Source organism: Rhinoraja longicauda, chromosome 5 (genome assembly GCF_053455715.1).
Source record: "Rhinoraja longicauda isolate Sanriku21f chromosome 5, sRhiLon1.1, whole genome shotgun sequence".
Lineage (NCBI taxonomy): Eukaryota > Metazoa > Chordata > Chondrichthyes > Rajiformes > Arhynchobatidae > Rhinoraja > Rhinoraja longicauda.
Window position 1 is genome coordinate 7,272,924 of NC_135957.1, and position 16,667 is coordinate 7,289,590.

At 41.6% G+C, this 16,667-nt stretch overlaps 1 protein-coding gene across 1 annotated transcript in view; it reads left to right on the plus strand.

Annotated features, from left to right (window-relative positions):
• The window catches only part of ppp2r5d (protein phosphatase 2, regulatory subunit B', delta), a 76,981-nt gene that overhangs the window by 16,567 nt on the left and 43,747 nt on the right, over positions 1–16,667 (plus strand). Inside the window, exons 3-4 of the mRNA XM_078398852.1 lie at positions 7,342–7,519; positions 15,680–15,879. Coding sequence (XP_078254978.1) covers positions 7,342–7,519; positions 15,680–15,879 — 378 coding nt within the window. The remainder of the gene's footprint in view (positions 1–7,341; positions 7,520–15,679; positions 15,880–16,667) is intronic.

The window sequence follows — 16,667 nt, forward strand, 5'->3', positions numbered from 1 at the left end:
GACTTAAACTACAAGCGAGTTGAAACGTTTGGAGAGAGTGCAGCTAAGTGTAAGACTAACATTGGATTAGCAGTGACATTTTTCAGTAGTGAGGCATACGTAGGGTAAAAAAGAGACAGTGCTGTTTTTTTCAGCGGGTCAGGCAACATCTCTGGAGAGCATTTGGCTTGGGACCTTCCCTTGTTCCTTGTGTCTGCCTATTTTCCAGTCTGGTCTTCTAGCATTACACAGAAACTAGCTTTTTCGTCCCACTTTGCCCATGCTGGCCATGATGCCTGCTTACGCTAATCCCATTTTCAAGCATTAGCCGCATATTCCTCTATGCCTTTCCTATCCAAGTACCTGTCCAAATGTTTTAAACGTAATTGTATCTGCCATCACTGGCTCCAATTTTGATCGGGAACTAGAGAACCATTTAAAAATTAAACTGGAAACTCACAAGCAAAAGAAACTGGCTGTCTTGGATTTACACAGTATAGGTGGGGAGAAAAATCCTGTTTCCATGCAACTTTCTTGCAGTAATTGGACACCATTGTCTCTTAAGAACGGAAGGACATTGACGGGCAAATGCTTCCATTAACACTTGTGCAGAGCAATGGTGAGCTGATCCTGACTGCTGGTGCTGGATGTACAGAATGTTTACCTTCTCCCTGAGACCGCGTGGGTTTTCTCCTGGTGCCTGTTGTCCTGTAAGCAAGAATTTCATTATTCTGTTTTGGGACAAATGACAATAAAACACTCTTGACTCTTGTGCAATAATACCCTATAACTAATAGCTATTGAAAAGACCTTTTTCTTTAATTTTGAAAATCCTTCAGGGGTTGTATCACTGTCTAAAATTCCATAGCCCCTTACCCCTCTTGGACACTTATCTTTATAATATGATTTTCTACCACTCTGTTTCTTAGGAATGTGACTATTGTGTGGTTGCAGAACAACCTGTAGTTTGCAGCCTAAATTACTGGTAAATTCTGGGATGCCCAGATGTCCACTGTCTTATGTAAACTTAAAACTAATCAGTGATACTTTATTGTCACTTTATTGTCACATGCACCTACATATCTCAAGAGTGAAAACATTTTGATGGTTTCTACTTCCAATTTTGGAGTTGTTACCTTAGTTTTGGAAATACAAAAAGCTATTAGAAACTCAGGGAGAGGAATCTGTGCTAGTATTTAGTGAGGACAGACACAAAATGCTGAAGTAACTCAGCGGGACAGGCAGCATCTCTGGATAGAAGGAATGGGTGACGTTTTGGATTGAGACCCTTTTTCAGACTTTAGAGCTACAGTTTGTAAGCACTAATGTGTCACAGGTTGCTTAGACCTCAAACATTTTAGCTTGACTTAGAGATACAGCACAGGAACAGGCCCTTTGGCCCACCGAGTCCACGCCGACCATTGAGCAACCGTTCACACTAGTCCTGTTATTCCACTCTACACATTTAGGGCCATTTTTACAGGGGCCAATTAACTGACAACCTTGTACATCTTTTTGGATGTGGGAGCAAAAAGTGGAGCACCTGGACGAAACCCACGTGGTCACAGGGAGAATGTGCAAACTCCACACACAGTCACCTGAAATCAGGATTGAACCTGGGTCTCTGGTGCTGTGAGGCAGCAGCACTAATAGTTGTGCCACTGTGTGGCCCTTAAAGATTTATTGCAATTTTGGATTTGCATCTGGGTATCTGCAGTGTGGGGCTGAGAAGTTTTATTTGTCTCCACTAAGTTAACCAACTGCCCAAAGATTGCCTTTGGCTTTCCTACATGAGAATGAAGATGGCATCAATTTGGAAGTACTGCCATCTTTAAATTGCTACAAATTTGTTATAACCTGTTGTTGTTGGCATCACATAATTTGGGGGAGGCAAATGGTCATGCTACGTGAAGAGCAAAACATGACCAAAATAAATGAAATTCATTGTTAATTGCTAGATTTCATCGCTGGTGCGGCTCGGCTGCGGACTTGACATCGCCCGGTGCGGCTCGACCACGGGACCTAGCTGCGCAAGGCTTGGTCGCGGGCCTTTCATCGCCCAGTTCGGCCGCGAGACGTTTCAGCGCCCGGTGCGGGGACTGTGCGGGATGTCGGGGACGAGCTGTCTGTCCGTGGGCGTGGGGAAGAGAGTGGAAGTTTTGTTGCCTCCATCACAGTGAGGGGGTGTTTGGAGTCACTGTGATGGACGTTTGTGTTGGGGTTATGTGTCTTGTGTTCTTTTTTTTTTTTTTTTTCTATGACTGCTATGTAGTTTCGTTCGGTACTTCGGTACCGAACGACAAATAAAGCTCTGTTATACCTGTTATATTGCACCTTTCCTCTTCTCTACATTAAATATTTAATGTAATTTGCCATCTGCTTTGCCAGCTCGACTCTTCCTGAAGCAAGTTTCAACCAAAGTAGAACATTGAACGGTATTGCACAGAAATGGGCCCTTCAACCCACAATGACTGTGCTGAACTTGATGCTAAACTAATCTCCACCTGAGCATGATCCACATGCCTCCATTCCTTGCATACCCATATCCCTATCTAAAATAGTGCATTAACAATTGGCAAACCTTGCATATACCTATATTTTATAATTCTGTTTTGTTTTTAATTGGGACCATGTCCTTAACAAAAGAAAATGGGAATGCAATGAGTGAAAATTTGTCTGAATTTTTTTTTTTAATATAGCATCTCGGTCTCCTGAGCCTCGAGAAGATACAGAAAAGGTTTAGCTTCGGAAATGACAGACTAGTGTTACAGGGAGGGGTTTGAAAATATGGGTTTTTTCTGATGAGGGTATTTGTGTAGAGGAGGAGTCGGTTTCTCCATTGGTGGAAGAGTGGAGGACACAGATTTAATGTGACTTTCAAAATGACCAGTGCTTGAAAGGGAAATGTTGCGTTCATGAGGAAAGGACAAAAATATGCAACAAACTGCATTGCATTTAGAGAACTGACACAGATTTGAGAGATCAAAAGAGCACTTATGAACCTGTTGCATTCTTTGACTCTTAAATCCTGGCAACATTCTGGGGCTCTATTTTGAGTCTGCCATCACTTGGTACTTGTATTTTATGGGGCTTTCCATTCTGCTGGAATTTTTCTCAACATGAATTTACAAGAGGTTATTCAGTGCTCTGCTTAAATGGTGTTCAAAAGTAATTGAAAAGTCCCAACCCAAAACGTCAGAGATGCTGCCTGACCTGCTTTCATCTGACGACTTGCTTTTTTCCCCCTTGGCTACCCTCTTGCTCCTGTCATGGTGATGGATGGTCTTGGCACCTGATATATTGTGGTATGTCTTGCATAAACTGGTTTTCTCCACAGTTGGGTTGGTTGATAACTGACAGAATCCTCTGCCTCTTTCATCATGTATTAATTATTTAAATTCTCCATTTGGTCTGGGGAAATGGGGACAAGATGCTTTTGTGTGTCCATTAGAGCTTTGGATGTCAATTCGTTAACATGGTAAAAAGACAACCTACTTATGATCAAACATGATTACATACGGCTGATCTTTTTAACATCGTGCAATAAATTGGATGATAGTTGTAGTTATTCTAAGTACTTTGAGAACTCAGGTTGGCATTGAGATGAACAAAATAGATGGGATTAACAGTTCATGGATTTGGTCTACATTTTATTTTCTCGTGGATCTCCAGTTTGTTTCATCAGTGGTTGGAGAGGTTTAGGGATTACAAATTATTTTGTCAACTCGCATTGTATCAACAAACTTCTTGCTATTGCCAAATACTTCAACGAAAAAATAGCCAAAGTTTTTTTTCCTTACGATCAGTGCTTGTTCCATCTTGTCTGCTGACGAGTCCAATTTCTAGACAAAGCGATGTTTTACCTGAGAAAGATGGGACAAATGTTTGTAATCACGCACAATCAAAAATTGATACCAGATGGTCAAAGAGAGGACTTGGGTGACCAAAGATTAGTTTAGTTTGAACTGCAAGACCTACCAGCTCCGGAGAACACATTTGAATGTGAATATAGGAGATATATGATGAGCAAGTTGGTGGAAAACAAGATAATTAATGATATGGATAGTGAGAGCTTTTCTGAGGTTACAGCAGGTTATAGATTGGGTGGAATGTTGGCACATGGAATTTTAAACTCGCAACTGCAAGGTAATGTTTCGGGTCGAAATCTGAAGAGACTGCCAGACTAGCTGCAATTTTTTTTCACGTCTATTATATTTGTTGGCCTTTTGGTTTCTTCCATCATCAGATCAAAAAACGTAACTGCCTGTATAAATGCCACCTGTGCAGCATAATGCTAACGTGACAAACTCGGGTCTCGTGCAACCAGTAGGCAGTGCCAGCACAGTGCTCGTGAACTGAGTCAATCACGTGCATTGACAGCTATTGACTGCCTAAGATAATTCTGCACTCATTTTGCAAGCGCCAGCTAATATTGCGGCTTTATTTAAGAAATGCACTGGGGATATGCCAGCTAACTATTTTCCAGTGAGTCTAATATCAGTGGAGAAATAGTTATAGGGAGGGATTCTGAAGGTCTTGAATTTATTAACATTAGGAAAAGTAAGAGCTGATTAGGGATAGTCAACATGGCATTATGCATGGGCAGTCACATCTCACCAATTGGATTGAGCTTTTTGAAGAGATGACCAATAGTATTGAAGAGGGCAACGTATTATCTCTTCTTGGACTTTAGCGATGACTATGACAAGGCCACACGAGATTGGTGGGCCAGGAATGGTTAGAACACAGTCGGAGGGTGAATTAGCAAGTTAGTTACAAAATTTGCTTTATGGAAGAAGATAGTGTGTGGCAGTGGAAAGTTGTCTTTCAGATTGGAGGCCTGTAACCAACGATATTCCACAGGGATTGGTCTTGGGTGCACTGTTTGTTGCACTTATTAATGATTTGGATGAGAATACAAGTGGGGTGGTTAGTAAGGTTGCAGATGACACCAAAATTATTGGACAGTGAAGAAGGTTGACTGATATTTCAACACTATTTAGATGGACTGGGAAAGTGGGAATGGCATTTGACTTGGCTGAGTGGTGCATTTTGGGAAGTTAAACTTGGGCAGGGCATATACAATGAATGGTAGGATCCTAGGAAGTGTTGTTGAACCGAAACTTTGGGGTACAAGTATATGGTTCCCTGAATATGGGAACACAAGTGGACAGTTATTAAAAAAAAAAGGCGTATGACATTCTAGCGTTTATCGGCAGAGGCGCTGAGTTTAAGAGTTGGGATGTCATGTTATAGCTGTACAAAATGTTGGTTAGGCTGCACTTGGAGTATTGTGTGCAGTTCCAGTCACCTACTCTAGAAAGGATGAATAAGCTAGCAAAGGTGCAGAAAAGATTTACAAGGATTTTTGGAATTGGGATTGGATTGGTTGGGTCTGTTTTCCCGGGAGTGAAAGCAGCCAAGTGATGAAAATAGAGGCATATAAAACTGAGGCATATATAGTAGAAAGCTAGAGTCTGTTTCCCATATTAGTGTCTAAAGCTAAAGGACATAGATTTGAGTTGAAAGAGTGGTGATTAAAGGAGATCTAAGAGTTACATTTCTCAGTGGTTGATATCTAAAATTGGAGATTTTGAAGGCAAAAACAGTTACAATATTTAAGAGGTACCTGGAAGTGCAGGGTAAAGGGGGACTTAAAATCAATGCAGACAAGTAGAATTGGTATAAATGGGCATGATGGCTGGTATAGACACTGGGCTGAAATGTGTGTTTTTATGCTGTACAATTCTGACTATGATATTAGAACAGTTAGCAGCTACAAAGTTTGTAGTAAGGCCCATGTCAAGTACCACATACAATCCTGTAATATTGGTTTTGAAGAATGCTCCCACGATTGGTAAGCTCTGCACTCTGCCTGGCTCATGGGTGGAGGAAATGTGGACTTCAGTCTGCCTTTGCTCATCTTCTGAATCTTGCGTGTGGAAACTAGTTGCAGTGTCAATAGTCATACTTTATTATGCAATAATAATGAGATACACTTACAGTTTTGACCTCGACTTGGTAAACATCGTTCATAAGAGTATGCAGAATCTACTGTACTTTAAAATAATGGCAAAATGTAATCATGCAAAATCATTGGAACCCAAATTCAGTGACTCAGCAGGTTTCACGTGCCACCTGGCAAATAGGAGAGCCGAGATTTTGTCCTGCAAATTGGTGCAACCATTTCAATTTTGTAATATATAATTGATGTATTAATTATCTATCAAAACCAGATCTGGGAAGCACAAAATAGAATAAAGGGGAGGCCATTTAAAACTGAGGTGAGAAGGAACTTGTTCACCCAGAGAGTTGTGAATTTGTGGAATTCTCTGCCATAGAAGGCAGTGGAGGCCAAATCACTGGATGAATTTAAGAGAGAGTTAGATAGAGCTCTAGGGGCTAGCGGAGTCAAGGGATCTGGGGACAAGGCAGGCATGGGTTACTGATTGTGGATGATCATCCATGATCACAATGAATGGTGGTGCTAGTTCGAAGGGCCAAATGGCCTCCTCTTGCACCTATTTTCTATGTTTCTAAAATGTGTAGTTCCTCCACTACATGTTCTTCATAATTGGAAGAAGATTTCATGTCTATGCATCTCACTCCAATGTTTGGGTCACAAGTGAGTTACTTTCCCTTCAAGCCTGTAGATCCTGGAGTTGGAAACAATAAAAATCTGTAGCAAAGGCAATGCCCTTTTTATTGCGAACAAGATACTTATGTACTGACAAGTTCATAATTTCTTGTTCATGTTTAATTGTGCTCAGAACTGAAATATCTGGGCTATTTCAGAGGATAGTTAAGTTGACCACCACGCTGGACTGGTGTCACGTGCAAAACTCCAGTGAAGAGGGTAAATATTTTTTCTGAAGAATGTTTGAATCAGGTGGATTTGCAGTTCGCAATGTTAGACAAACCTCTTTAAAAAGTAGAGAAAATCGTGGGAAAATCTTTGTAGCGGTCAGTGAGGTTACTTCAACATGACTGAAACACAAGTCCATCGCTACTAGCAGTTCTAGGTTGAAAAATTCTCTGCAAACAAAATTGCTTATTTAAAACTCAGTGCTTGCATTTCTTAATGAGATGGGGGTGGGTGAGGGGGGGTTGGCAGGTTTGGGGAGGACGTGTGGGGTAGTACGGTTACCTAAAATTGGAGAATTCTATGTTCGTACAGTTGGGTTGTAAGCTACCCAAGTGGAATATGAGGTGCTGTTACTACAGTTTGCGTGTGGTCTTGCTCTGGCAATTCAGTGCTCGCAAAGCATTCTTTGAGATAAGCTAGTTGGGAGTGAGTGGAAGTTTTTTTCAAAACCCTTTTTCGGTGTAGTTTGACATGGATGTTTTTGCATTTTGGTATAGGCCCAACAGCAGCAAACTGCAAACAAGAGGCCCAGCAACAGTGCTCCTCCTCAAACTCAACTTAACAAAATCAAGTATTCTGGAGGACCGCAGATTGTAAAGAAAGAGAGACGCCAGAGTTCATCCCGCTTCAACCTGGCAAAGAACAGGGAGCTTCAGAAACTACCAGCACTTAAAGGTAAGTCATGCCCCTATCAACACATGTTAGGGTAACATTTGTTTTTTCTTTTTCTTCCTGAATGGCAGGTGTTCATTTGGCTTGTAATCGACGTTGTCTTTGGAGTTCTCTGTCTGAGAGTTGCGGAGGACAGAGCAGTGGTTGCATTTAAGGAGGAAGTAGATGGATTTTTCAATTGATGTCTCTGGGGATCAGGCAAAGGGGAAATGATGCTTGGGACATGGGCTATGATTGTGAATGGCAACATTTGCTTGTGGGTGGAGAGACCTATTCCTGCTTTGCAATGCAGCTTTGTTTGTTGCTATGCTCTTTCTCCCAAATATATAATCTGACCCAATAATTCAGTGCAGAAAACTCATTACCAATTGCTTCTATATTCTGAATGCATTTGCTTGTAATCCAATTTGAAAAATGAATGGCTGGATCTTAGTAACACCAGACCGGAACTTAACGCAAATTCCCATGCACTGGCTGGATTGTTAAATTATCAAAGCCTGATCTCATTCCAAAAGCAGCTCTTTCAAATGGACCCGAATTGTAGTTGTTTTCTGGCCTATTTATAATTTTCCAATTTGACAAAATGGCTAATGTAGTTGCTTCAATAATTTGCTTGCACTGCTTATATTGTCCTCATTTAAACAGAACATATCAGCTCTGATTAGTAGAAAAATAATGATTGGCATAAAAAATATTTGTAACTAATTCCTGTTTTGTGGTATACAAGTAGTAATCTGAGATGTGATGCTAAACCTAAAATTATTCCACATCATAGACGCTAGACAGTTGGGAAGAGTATGAAATTACTGATTCCACCTGGCACTAATTCCCCCAACCTTCAATCGCCACCCCCACTCCTACAAAACAGAAAGCTTTTCTAAACATATGTTTTTGTTCCACGGTGATCTACACTGCCATATATTTGCTTAGTACAAGCAGCCTGGAATGAGTTGGGGTTAAAAGTGACCTTTCAGCTAAGGCACTGAACAGGACGGCTCCAAGTGCTATCCTACAAGCACTGATCATTACTGTTTGGTTGTGGTGCATCCTTTTTGATCTCCCGGCTATGAAATTCCACCCAAGCTGACTAGTGTCCTTCCTGAGGTTACATTCATGCTTGAGTATCCTTTGACAGTTGTTGTCATAGAGCATGGAAACAGGCAATTTGGCCCAATTCATCCATGCCAACCAGGCAGCCTAACCAAGCTGGTCCCAATTGCCTGTGCCAGGCCCATATCCCTCCAAATCTTTCCTATTCCTATTCATATTCTTGTCCACGTACCTTATAAATATCATTATTACAGTTGCCTCTACCACTTTCCCAATATGAACCACTCTCTGTGTGCAAAAGTTGCTCATAGGGTCAATTTTTAAATCTCTTACCTTAAACCTTTGCCCTCTGGTCCTATCCCTACAGAGCATTCACCATGACTGCACCAAGCTTAAGTGAGTCTTCAGCCTACACCCCTGCAGACTGAAATGAACCAGTCAGTAGTATTCCCTTATGGATATCTTGCCGTGCTGGGAGACCCAGGTTTTTGCAGACCAAAGAACTTCTTTCACTGAACAGACATCAAGCAGCACTTGCAGTCTGAAGAAGGGTCTCGACCCGAAACGTCACCCATTCCTTCTCTCCCGAGATGCTGCCTGACCTGCTGAGTTACTCCAGCATTTTGTGAATAAATCAAGCAGCACTTGATGTCTGTCTGTGTGTATCCCTGGGAACAGCCTGTGAATCAGTGTCCTCTGTTTCACAGCTGCTTAGGATGAACTGTGGCAGGACAAATCCTTCTACAGACCTCTTCAAAATTTGCACACTGCGTCAAGGCATCCAACCAAAGTCTCCATAGCAGCAACGTGCATAGGGAGTAAGACTTTGGTACAGGAATGATCAGACTAGGAAGGCCCCTCCTACTGCCAGTGTTTTGTGTTTGTTGGGAGAGTTTTGGCAATGGGGCATTTCACCAGACAATTTGGACAGTGTGCTCAGGGAATTGCCCTACAGGATCCATCGAGTCCTTTTCCTGTCTATGGGATGTTCTGTGCTGACCATCGCCCAATGGGCTTGTGGTCAAAGGAGTTGGTCTGGAAGGACTTTTCCTCAAAAGAAAGGTGGTGTGGCAATATCCAGCTGACTGGCACAGTGCACGGCAGTGGTGCCAGGCTAATCCTTTGCAACTCCGGGAACAGGTAAAGCCTCAGCTGATACTGATACTTGGTGCCCATGTGCTTTGGCTCTGCGTACAGCCTGATGCATTCACACACTAAGGTGGCCATCAGGATGAGGGCAATGTTGGGTCTGCTTTTGCCCTATAAGAGCTGAGGGTACATGATTGAATTGTACAAAAATGTACATGTGCTAGATCTGAAGTACTGAGTACACTTCTGGTTGCATAGGATGCATAACAGGGTGCAGTGAAAATTCATGTAACTGTTGACTGCACATTTAAAAGTTACGTTTCTTTTTTTGGGGTGATTCTAGAGCGAAGGAGCCGAGGACAGAATTGGTATTTGTATAAATTTAAGGGTCATGATTTGAACAGGAAGGACCAATTTTTGCAGAGATCTGTAACCAGGGAGAGTGATTTAACCGAGGAAAAGGATCAGAGAAGTGCTGAGAAAAAAATATTTTGCCAAAGAGTTTGAGGGATTGAATTGCTGAATCCTGCTACCTAGAAAGGTAGTAGAGGTCTTGATGCATTTTTTTAAAGAAAGTTAGATGACAATTTAAGGAGCCAAAGTCTCGAAAGATGTCGATCAAGAAGTAGGGGTTATTTAAGTAGCTATTCCAGTAAGTCTTGGAAGCCTTCGAGCAAATAGTTGTCTGATTGTAATGCCGATTTACACTAATTGGATTTGCCTGTATTTCTCTGTCTTTCGTAAGCAAGTACCTGTCCCAAAAGCTTTTAGAATATTGTAATTGTATTTGCCTCAGACACCACCTCTGGCAGCTTGTTCCAGATATTTGCACCCCCTGTGTTGAAAAGCATACCATTCCGATGTACTTTAAACCTCTGTCACATCACCTTAAACCTGTGGCCTTAAGTTAGACTCCATCACCCAAGCTAAAAAAAAATGGCTGTCTCTTCTGTCCATGATTTCTGGATTTATTTCAATTTTTTAAAGTCATTTCCTGTCCTTTGTACATCTTGACACAAATGGTTGGTCAGCGTGTGTGTGTCCGTGTCCTCCCCTTCCCCCCAGTACCCTGCCCCCTACCACCATGCTCCCAATTGAGAAGTAATTCATTGGGGAAGGTCTCAATTTTTTTTTTAAAGCTGCAAAAAAAGTTCAACATTAAACTAATGTGTTAAATGCAAATGGTTATCTGTTTATATCCTTTCCGACACTGCTAAAGTCACCTTCATAACATCCTTGCAAGAAGACATACAGTCCTTCCTTTATTGTTTTGGGGTCTATATCCAGTAGCTCCCATCTAGCTGGTGTATTCTTCCTTTGGGGGAGCTGCTGTGGCTCAAGTCAATGATCATCACTGCCTTCTCAAGTGCAATTAATGAACTTTAAAATGTTGGTTTTAATGATTACCATATTCCAAAATTATTTTTTTTAAACTTCAGTTCAGCCTTGATCCTATTGAATGACAGGGCAGGCATGAGAGGCCAAGAAGGCCAACCAAGTGATAACATCTGTCCTGTCAGACTTTTGTGTGCCTTTTCCCAGGGCCATATGTTGCAGAAGATAGATTGGCCTTCCTGAGGTTGAACCCACGGAAAGCAACTGGCCTGGACAGAGTCCCTAAGGCCGTGTTCCTTAGGAACTGCGCGGACCAACTAGTGGGAGTGTTCGTGGATAGATTTAATTTCTTCCTATCCATTCTGAAGTACCCACCTGCTTGAAGAAGACCACTGTCACCCTGGCACAAGATCTCATGCCATAATGTCTACCGTTCACTGGCCTTCACTTCACTGTCATGAAGTGCTTCAAAAGGCTGGTTATGGCGCACATTAAATCCAGCCTACCAAGCTACCTTGATTCACAATAGTTCACCTACTGCCACAACAGGTCCACGGCTGATGCCATCTCCCTGGAACACTTGGATAAGAAGGACACTTGCGTCAGACTCCAATTCATAGACTCCAGCTCTGCTTTCAATACCGTTATCCCTACCAAACTCGTCTCCAAACACGGGGAGTCAGCACTCTCCTTGACAATTGGATCCCCGACTTGTCGTCCAATAAATCACAATCAGTGAGGATGTGATAAATCATCCTCCACACAGGTACCCCGCAAGGATGCGTTCTCAGCCCCTTATGATACTCGTTATACTCTCGTGACTGCAGCCAAATACCAATACAACTCAATTCACAAGTTCACAGATAACGACGCATAGTGGGCTGGATATCAAATAATGGCAAGACGGAGTACAGGAAGAAGATTGAGTACCTCGTAGGCTGGTGCCAAGACAACATCTCCCTCAATGCCTGTAAGACAAAGGAGATTGTGCTTTACTTCATGAAGCAAAGCAATGCATTGATGGTGCTGAAGTAGATTTGGTCGAAAGCTTCAAGTTCTTACGAATAAATATCACGAGCAATTTGTTCTGGACCAACTACATTAAAGCTATGATCAAGAAAGCACACCAACACCCCTACTTCCTTAGAAGGCATGACCCCAACAACCATCGCCAACTTCTACAGATGCACTGTAGAAATCATTATATTGGGATGCATCACTGCATGGTATGGGAACAGTTCCATCCAAGACAGCAAGAAATTGCTGAGTTGTGGATGTAGCCCAGCTCTCCCTTTTATTGACTCCATCTATATTTTGAACTGCCTCGTCAAGGCTGCCAGTGTCATCAAGGACCAGTCTCACCCCAGTGGCTCTCTTCTCCCCTCTCCTATCATGTAAGAGGTGCAGAAGTTTGAAAATGAATACCTCCAGATTCAGAGACAGTTTCTTCTCAGCTGTTATCAGGCAACTGAACAGTCTTCTTACCAGTTAGTGTGCGGACATGACCTCCTATCTACCTCATTGGAGACCTTTGAACTTTATTTAATCGGACTTTATCTTCCACTAAATGTTGTATGTACCCTTTTCCTGCAAACTGGATGGCTTGATTGTAATCATGTTTCATCTTCTTTGACTGGATAGCACACAATAAAAAGCTGTTCACTGTACCTCGGTACGGTACACATGCCAATAATAAGCTAAACTGCTCCCGCATCTATTTTTTTGTGTACATGATCAGTTGGGCAACATTCATTCAGCCAAGAGCATGATGGGGATGTACATATGGCTAAAAGAGCAGTGGACTGCACCCCTTTTCTCATGAAAGCTGACTAGCCTAATGGCACACAACTTTAAACTCAAACAATGGTACTAAAGTTGTGGATAACCATGGAATTATAATACTAACCTGGTGCAAAGGTGCAGAGTAAGAAAAAGTGGTGAAGAGCCAAAAGATAAACTTTAACTGAGATGGGGGAGAGAGGGAGAGCAAACAAATGGGCAGGTAGAATCCTCAGGCAAACTGAGAAAACAGTGAAGGTAGTAAGGAAAACAGGATAAAAATGGAAATAAAATGAGGGCAGCCATGGGAAATAAAATATCAGCAAAGTTAATATATACATGGTAAATATAGCATTAGCTGACAAGAGAATTTCATTAAAACACAACTTGCTGTTAAGGCATCAGCAAGTACCTAATAGAAGACTAACATTAACCGAGAAATAGTGGTGTCAAAGTATGATGTCCATAAACTGCAAGCTCAAGTCCAAAAAAAAAAAAAAATTAAGCCAAGAGGCTACTCATGGCCGAGTATACAATGACAAAGCTGACTTCCAAACTTTAAAAGGAACAATGCTCTAATGTAAATCCTTCAGTTGGAATTGGGGTAGTTCCATCCTGCCTGGGTAAAGTGAATGAATTAAAGCTTGATCTACTCATAGGGAATTGGGTAGAGTAAGTGACTGAAGTGTCTGGGTGAACCTTTTGGGACTTGCGACCACTGTTCCTTTGGCTTCAAATTAGTTATGGACAGATGAAGTTTATATGAAGACAGGGTGGGGAAGATGATGTTAAACTGGAAAAAATGCAGAGAAGATTTTGCAAATGGATGGAGAAGGTATAATCAGTAAGTTTTCAGAAGACATGAAAATTGGTAGTATTCTTGACAGAGAGGATGATAGTCGGGATATAGGAAGACTGATCAGTTGATAAAATGGGTGGAGCAATGCAGTTGGGTTTTAATCCTGAAAAGTGTGAGGTTTTACTTGTTTGAGAAGACCTATAGGGGCAAGACATACACAATGAAAGGTCCTGCCTAGGGAGTACAGGGGCGGCACGGTGGCATAGTGGTAGAGTTGCTGCCTTACAGTGCCAAAGACCCGGGTTGGATCCCAACTACAGGTGCTGTCTGTACGGAGTTTGTACGTTCTCCCTGCGTGGGTTTTCTCTTCAGTTTCCTCCCACATTCAAGTTGTATGGGGTTTGTAGGTTAATTGGCTTGGCATAAATCTAAATTGTCCCTGATGTGTGTGGAATAGTGTTGGTGTGCGGGGATTGCTGGTCGTTGCGGACTCAGTGGGCTGAATGGCCTGTTGCCGTGCTGCATCTCTAAACTAAACAAAGGGATCTTGGTCGACATCCAATGATCTCTGAAGGTCGTGGCACAGGAAGATAACATTGTGAAGAAGGACAAAGAATATCAGCCTTCATTAGCAATGGCATAGAATATAAGACCTGGGAGGCTAAGATAGTTTTATTAGAGATATGTTTGACCACAGCTGGAGTACTAGTCACCACTCTAGAGGAAGGTTATAATTGCATTAGAAAGGATGCAGACAAAATTCAACAGGGAACCTTTTGCTTGCTTTCAATTTTGAAAAATCAGAGACTTTGGGTTTGCTTTTCTTGGAGTAGAAGAAACTGAGGGGGTCTTGAGAGAGTTGTACAAAATTATGAAGGGCATTGACAGGATAGAAGAAAATTTTATCCAATGGTCAAGGTGTCTTAAAGGGGATACCATGCGATCTAACTTCTAGATCAGCTTACAGTGTAGGACCTTGTCAAAGGTCTTGCTGAAGTCACAAGAAGTTAGATGAGGGGAGGATTGGGCAATAGATACCATCCATGAAGGAGGCCCAGGACAGAAAAGTCAGCATGAGAATGGGAAGAGGAGTTAAAATAGTTTGCAACCGGGAGATCTAGTAGGCCTTGGTGAATCAAGCGCAAGTGTTCACCGAATCCGGTGCCGAGTCTACACTTGATCTCGCTGCTGTACAGTAATCAGCCAACAAAAGCTGATCAAAATCTGGATACCCTTTGATTTGTGACTCGCCCCCCCACACCTCAAAGCCTTTTCACCACCTACAAGGCACAAGTCAGGAATGCAATTAAAGACACTCCACTTGTGTGGGAGGGTTTAACTATAGCAACAGTTGAGTGAAACAGAACAAAAGCAGCCCACATAATTGGTCCACATCTATCACCTGAACATTTATTCTTTCCATGAGTGCACAGTGTGTATCATCTGCACAGTGTACTGCAGGAGCACTTCTCAACTCAATCTGTGACAATGACGTTAAAAGGCAGCCAGTCCATGTGATTGCCATCACTTTCAGCTTCCCCTTCAAGACGAATACCATTCCTGATTGAGAAATACATTACTGGTCGTTCATCTTCACCAAGTCTAAATCATGCAAATCCCACTCCAACAGCGATGCAGAGGTGTCTTCACCAGAAACACAGTTGGGGATGGGAAATAAATGCCGGCCTTGCCAGAAGTGTCCATGCCCTAAAAGAAATAAAATGAGTAAACGGCATGTTTAAACATGACAATGTAATCATTCTTTTTAATTCATCAACTGAAATTGCACCCACATCTATCTCTGGTGACCATAGATCTGAAACATTGGTGTTTATCCCGCTACCGTACCAAATGCTGATAAATACACTTGCTCTGGACGGATGAGTTCAGGACTGGCTGCTCTGATTTATTTTGCATTTTTATCACCATTGTTTTGTATGTTTAAAATTGTTTTAAATGCATGAGTGAACTGTAAATATTTGAGAAAACTATTGTCTATAATATAATTGCATATATTTAAACAAGTATTGTTGATTTTTCTCAAATGCATAGTATAATAAAATGCTCTTGTTAAGTCCAACACTTTTAAAATGTGCTTCTCCATTTCACAGATGCACAACCTCACGAGAGAGAGGAGCTATTTGTTCAGAAGTTACGACAATGCTGTGTTCTCTTTGACTTTGTCTCTGACCCTCTCAGTGACCTCAAATACAAAGAGGTGAAGCGGGCAGGTTTGAATGAGATGGTGGAATACATCACACACAATCGGGATGTCATCACAGAAGCTATTTACCCAGAGGCTGTTATTATGGTATGCTTGCACAAGTTTATGTTTTATATACACAGTGGAGAAACCAGGCTCATATTTTTCTCGCTGTTCTATTTAATACGTTAGATATTTCCTGAAGCACAGGAGTAGTACTCTTGGCCAGAAAGTAGTGGATTCAGCTCTGCTAAAGGGAAGAGACTGCATAATTTTGATTGGTGTGGCACTCTCTGAGGACATAAAAGAATCCTGAAAACAATTCCAAAACAGGCCCCCATTTGATCAAGCTATTTTAACATAATTCCCTTTCCAGAACCCTGCTTGAAGAACTTTTCAAATGTGAGGTTTCTGCCTATACTGCCCTTTCAGGCAGTGAGTTCCAGGCACATACTATTTTACACCGGGTTAGGCCATTTCTTTCTATTATATAGTCGTAATTTTAGAAAAGTAGATAAAATCAAATTGAATTATGGTTACTATCTCAGAAATGCTCTCCATTAATAACTTTTTTCACCTGCCCAGTTTCACTCTGAAATTAAATTCAGAATTTCTCCTCCTATGTTGGAGATGCTACATGCAGGCTAAGAGTATTTAGGTATTGTTTACATTAACAATTTTAGTTTCTATTATGGTAATTGAAATGCTTCATTATGACTGTTTTCATGTATTTGAGCTTTTAAAAACTTTCATGCAAATTTGCTCTTCAATTTCCTCTCAACGGTACGGAGATCTATAGTACTTAACCTCCAGTATAATTGCCCTTTTTTTCCCAAAGCTTCAATGATATGACCTTCATTTGATCCGAATATATGAACTGTTCTCACAGCTGTTTC